This window comes from Rutidosis leptorrhynchoides, chromosome 7 (genome assembly GCF_046630445.1).
Source record: "Rutidosis leptorrhynchoides isolate AG116_Rl617_1_P2 chromosome 7, CSIRO_AGI_Rlap_v1, whole genome shotgun sequence".
In the NCBI taxonomy this organism is placed as follows: Eukaryota; Viridiplantae; Streptophyta; class Magnoliopsida; order Asterales; family Asteraceae; genus Rutidosis; species Rutidosis leptorrhynchoides.
The window spans coordinates 116,976,747-116,981,886 of NC_092339.1; the positions used below are offsets into that span (position 1 = coordinate 116,976,747).

The window sequence follows — 5,140 nt, forward strand, 5'->3', positions numbered from 1 at the left end:
AACTTTTACAAACATTTTCAAAATTCACGTTGGGGGTGGTAAATATGTCCTTTCTAAATTAAACAATTTTTGGTTGATGAAGTTTGTAATTGGAGATATGTAACGAAGATGTTAAACATTAAGCAGTCTTTTCAGCACATATAGGACATACTACCATAACACCATTTACAAATGGTGCATCTCATATCTAATAATTGATTCATGACTTGTGTGCTAAAGGCCTTACAATTAAACTGACAAGGGTCATGTCCCTGGTTTTCTTTTTCAACCCGAAGCTGCAAACACGAATAATTAAACAAGTCATGTTCAGGGTTGGATGATCCCAACACACCAACTCCGACCCAACAACTTGCCACCCTAAACTGAAAGGTGTCATTGCAAAGCTCTAGTAATTGCAATTCAAGGGGGCTTAATGCATGAATTGCGAAATAAGCATGAAATTTTGACTACTTTACTTCGAACCAGATAACAATAAAGGAATCACTACTTCACTAGTAAGAACTGAGAACCATAGCAGAATTCAGTCTATTATTTAACAAGTCGATAACAGTAGAAAAAAATTGCTTCATGATGGTATCATCTCGTCAAAAAGGATTACTTACCTTTACCAATCATATACTCGTAAACAGAGTAAAAAGATCCATACGCTAAAGGTGCACAAAAGAAGCTCTGCAGTGATTGACCCGCCAGCTCGGCCTGATGCGATAATCAAACCTCATCCGAAAAGTTGACTGATAAGTCCCAATAATGACCAACGCCAACATCAGAAAACACCTTACGTGCAGCATTTTCAGTCCTGCACTCGTGCACCAAAAACCTATGAAAATTCGGTTTTGCAACACTCCCCTGCCATACCAGCACACACTTATTCTTGACTTTCTCATCATCATGATCTTCACCTTCATTCTCTTGTTTCACAGCATCAGTCCAGTTTATACGTTTTAACATCAACTTCTGATAACGCTTTATGGACTTATTACCGCCTTCCACTACCACAACACAGATACCTTCAGAGATAACCGCACATCCCGACAGCCGATTCTCTTGGGCATTAACACCAACTTTATACCTTGTCTGGGGATGAGAAAGTTCGTTAATTTTGTAAACAGATACAATTGTCTCAAGGGTATCATTGTCATCAAAAAGTTTACGTTCTTTTTTTTCACGTCTTTCGGCTGGTGTTAGCTTCCGCGCTATGTTTCTGTCAACATGGGCTTGTTCACGTTCGGCTGCAGCACTCCTTATCTCCATTTCAAGCCGGGTCGGGTCTTGGGTCGCTTCTGAACCAAGAACTCTCATTAAATTGCTCATTTTGACTTTCGGTTTGGGAGGTTCTAGAAGGCCTTGTCTAATCATTTCTTGACGGTTTTTCTCAGTAGCTAAGCGTCTCTGAGTGCGGAGCTTTTTGCGTTCTTTTTGGGTAAGTTTTAAGGGTTGAGGTGGCGGTGGAGCAGGTTCAGCTGGTGGTTCAATAGGACGGGGGTGTTCAACGTATAATGTGACTTTTTCTTTCTTAAGTACGTCTTCTGCTAACCCACCTTCAGTAATGTTCCCATAACTACCAGAATCCAAAAGTGTTACGTCCCTGAATATTTAAAACTTAATCAGAAAATATAACTGGAACTAGAAATATCATTAGTCAACGTCGTTTTAATAACATGGTCCCCATCAGACAACTACTTTCGCATACAAGTAATAGATAAAACACTGCCATTAACGGTAATGGTTATTGATATAAGTGGCAAGATGTACAGAAGGACAGGTGGGCAAAACTTGACAGGTCAAAACAGCTTTAGTTGAAACATGTTGACAAAAAAAGTTCAAATATGAGTTAATTCAGGTTAAAAAAAAAATATTATTGCAATAACAATCTATATCGTAGGTAAGAATGAGTACAACTTACCACCACTCGACATCAGGAATCGGATCTTTTGGCTTTTCTTTGATAATAATTCTCTCTGATACCTCTATCAGATTCGGATTAATATCAGGTTCGGCCTTGGCCTTAGCAAGTTGTGCTTGTTTCGCTCTAAATTCTCTTGCTTGTGCTTCTCCAAATTGACTCTGGAAACACAAATGGAGCGAATCAGCAAACTAAGAATAAAAAATAATCACTAGACTAGAAAGGGTAAGAACTGAGCACAAGATACCTTTAGCTTAATTATCTCTGCTTCCTTGGCCCATTTACCTTCTTCTACGAACTGAAAGGTCATCTTTTTAGGCCTTAAAAGTTTGACTTTATCTATTCCCATACGAGGGTCAAAGTGAGGATTTTTATCTGGGTCAACCTCTAATTCAGGTTTCAATATTTGGAATGCATCTTTTTTCTGCTTGTTAATGTTAACCTGGATCGTTGAAGAAGAAAAGAACAAAAAGTAAGACTTTAGAACATAATTTCACATTTGTATTTAACACCCACAGTGGCAATATGGGTGGGTCAAGCAGGTTAGGTAACAGATTTACGAGGTCATTTTTACGCATCAAAACAAATGGCAAATGTGCTCTCTTTTGTCCAATTTTGATAAATTTATATGATTATTATATAAATAAATGTGTTAACTAAAGCTAGAGCAATAATGCAACCTTTAGAGCACAAGGAATACATAGCTCGTTAGAATTAAAAAAAATAACTTGCATACTCAATTACTTTTAGTTAAATTTTATAAATCTATCCAATAAAAAATACAACAATGGGTGCTCACCTCTAATAAAAACCAATACAGACAGAAAGAAACATACCTTAAGAGTGCTCAAATTGTTTAGCTTTGGTATATTTACCACATTCCCATGTTCATCCACTTCCCTTCCCAAATTATCCAAAAGAAGGACAGGAGCTTTAGTAGGCTTGGGTTGAAAAGTGACTTCTGGTGGCATCTGTCCAGGGAACATATTAAGGAGTGGAGCAAACTCTCGGTCCTGTCTAAATCCCATTTTGGCCGCAAGCTCCTGTGCACGTTTTACAGCTTCGAACTTTGGTGCAGTAAGTCCTGCAAGTTGTGGCACGCCACTACCAAATAGCTGCATAGAGGCAGTGGAACCAGTAGCTGTTACAGGTTGAGGAGGGACGGGGAGTAATCCTGAACCAGATGAAACTTTAGATACCTCTTTTGTAGACATCTGACTACTTCGTTCTGTGCTTGAGTTATTACCTTTGTTTAACTACACCATAACGAACACCACAAGCATACCATAGCAAAAACATTATTATAAAAAAAATTGTTAACTGCAGAACTCAATGGTAAACGGGAGCTGATAATATGAAGGCATATAGTATACAAATATAAAAAATTACTCCGTATAACTTACTAAGGGGATTTTCTTCATCTTCTCTGCAAGCTCCTTTCTCTTAAGTAATGTTGCTTTCGCCTTCGATAAAGCATCGAGAGAGATGCCTCCACTCTTGCCAGCATCTGCAGAACTTCCATCTGTACTGAATTTCCCATGAACCTCATGAGATCTGTTACTATTAACTCCTTCATTTTCATGTTTGATATAAATCGAAGATACCTTAGTAGGAGGGTGACTGTATCCCAAAGACGTCTCTTGTCGGGTTCCAGATGCCTTAATGTGTGATTCAAGTGCATCACCCTGCACAGCCAATAATAAGAAGCACAAGTCAACATAAATACCGGACAGCAAAGGTTGTACGAAGAAATATAATCAATCATCCAACAGCTCTGACAGAACAACATATCGGCAATGCATACAACCATCATGAAATCTAACCCTGAAATCGAATCTTCATTCATTAGCATTGCCAATACAAAGTAAACACCGCCAATTTTATAACAATTTTTCACAGATAAAACTAAATCAGTACTAAACATTCAGCATATCATTTCATGCCAGATATACCTATAAATAACCAGTCCTAAATTACACATTCTACAAAAAAAAAAGTATACATATACATATAATATGTATGTATTATGTAATTATGTATGTATATGATATATATATAGACCTACGCCAAACATAAACTAACCTACATTGTCATAGAGCACAAATCCACAAACATAAGTAATAAAAAACTTACATTGGCATTGGAACTACCATACAATTCATCTTCAACATCACTTTTTCTTTTATCACCATTCAAATTCATTTGCTTAATTTCATTATTTTCTAAATCAATTTCTTCTTTCATAACTTTATCTTCAAATTTCCTTTTCTGTGTCCTCTCTTCTCTATCTCTATCATCTTCAGCAGCAGCAACTTCATCTTCAAACCGCCGTCTCTCATTCCGTTCATCTGAAACCCTAGTTCGTTTCTCACGAGCTTCATAATTCATGTCTTCATCATCAGTATCCGCATTCCGATCTTTCCGTTTATGATGATGTCGTCTATTATCCACTGATTTCTCTATAAATTCTCGATCCTCGGTGGTTTCGCGGTCATAAGATTGCTCACGCTTCACGCGATTTTCGATATCTTCGGACCTGTCGCGTTCGGAACGGCGACGTCGATCTTCGCCGTTGGTGTCTCGGTGGTTGGAGCGATGGCTATGGTGTCTGTCGCGATCAGAATCACTGTGTTTCCGGCTCGATCGACTATCCATTGTGGTTAGGGTTCTGTGTAATCGGCTATAGTTGTTTCACCACCAGGAACATGAGATGGACGTAATGATAAAGGAAAAATTATACTATTCTCTTATATATATATATATATATATATATATATATATATATATATATATATATATATATATATATATATATATATACTAGGTTTTAGAGCCCGTGCGTTGCACATGTGGGTAAATAACCGTGCAAAATCAATTGAGTTTATCAAACAATTACGGAGTATTTTTTAAAGCTAATGTTTTCAATAAAATGATAATAATTAATAAAATTACTAAATTGATAACACTTTATAAAATAGTTAATGTATGTAGCCCCTTCATTATATGGTAGTTAAAAAAATAGGTAAAAAACGCGTTGCAAATTTGCTGCAATAGGTTTTAGATCCCGTGTTGCACACTTGCACATTGAATAAAATAATGCTGCAAAATTAATTAATTTTTTCAAACAATTATTCTTTTAAGTTTAAGAGCCCGTGATATTAAAAAAATTTAAAAGTTCATTTTCATATATAATTTTAATTTAATTAGTTAATAATAATTAGTATTGCTGACACTTTA

The 5,140-nt window shown here is 36.5% G+C and overlaps 1 protein-coding gene across 3 annotated transcripts; it reads right to left on the minus strand.

Moving 5' to 3' along the window:
* Positions 1 to 483: 483 nt before the first annotated feature.
* On the minus strand, positions 484 to 4,616 carry LOC139857570 (protein RDM16-like). 3 transcript variants are annotated; one of them, XM_071846384.1, is made up of 7 exons: positions 4,037 to 4,616; positions 3,307 to 3,588; positions 3,103 to 3,159; positions 2,740 to 3,018; positions 2,151 to 2,345; positions 1,904 to 2,064; positions 484 to 1,585 (listed from the first exon to the last, which is right to left on the minus strand). In XM_071846384.1, the coding sequence occupies exons 1-7, from the start codon at positions 4,556 to 4,558 to the stop codon at positions 709 to 711; spliced, it is 2,373 nt and encodes a 790-aa protein (XP_071702485.1). In that variant the 5' UTR covers positions 4,559 to 4,616; the 3' UTR covers positions 484 to 708. The 3 variants fall into 3 exon arrangements, with proteins under 3 accessions (XP_071702485.1, XP_071702486.1, XP_071702484.1); XM_071846385.1 differs by having other exon boundaries at positions 2,740 to 3,159; positions 3,307 to 3,430; positions 3,508 to 3,588; positions 4,037 to 4,236; XM_071846383.1 differs by having other exon boundaries at positions 2,740 to 3,159.
* Between the last annotated feature and the right edge of the window lie 524 nt (positions 4,617 to 5,140).

What these genes read in the sequence shown, in the direction of transcription:
- LOC139857570 (XM_071846383.1), bottom strand. Translation starts at nt 4,558, where the DNA reads ATGGATAGTCGATCGAGCCGGAAACACAGTGATTCTGATCGCGACAGA. An exon ending in ACAATTTGAGCACTCTTAAG is followed by an intron (nt 2,346 to 2,739) that starts GTATGTTTCTTT and finishes TCAACGATCCAG; the next exon opens with GTTAACATTAACAAGCAGAA. An exon ending in CAGAGATAATTAAGCTAAAG is followed by an intron (nt 2,065 to 2,150) that starts GTATCTTGTGCT and finishes TTGTGTTTCCAG; the next exon opens with AGTCAATTTGGAGAAGCACA.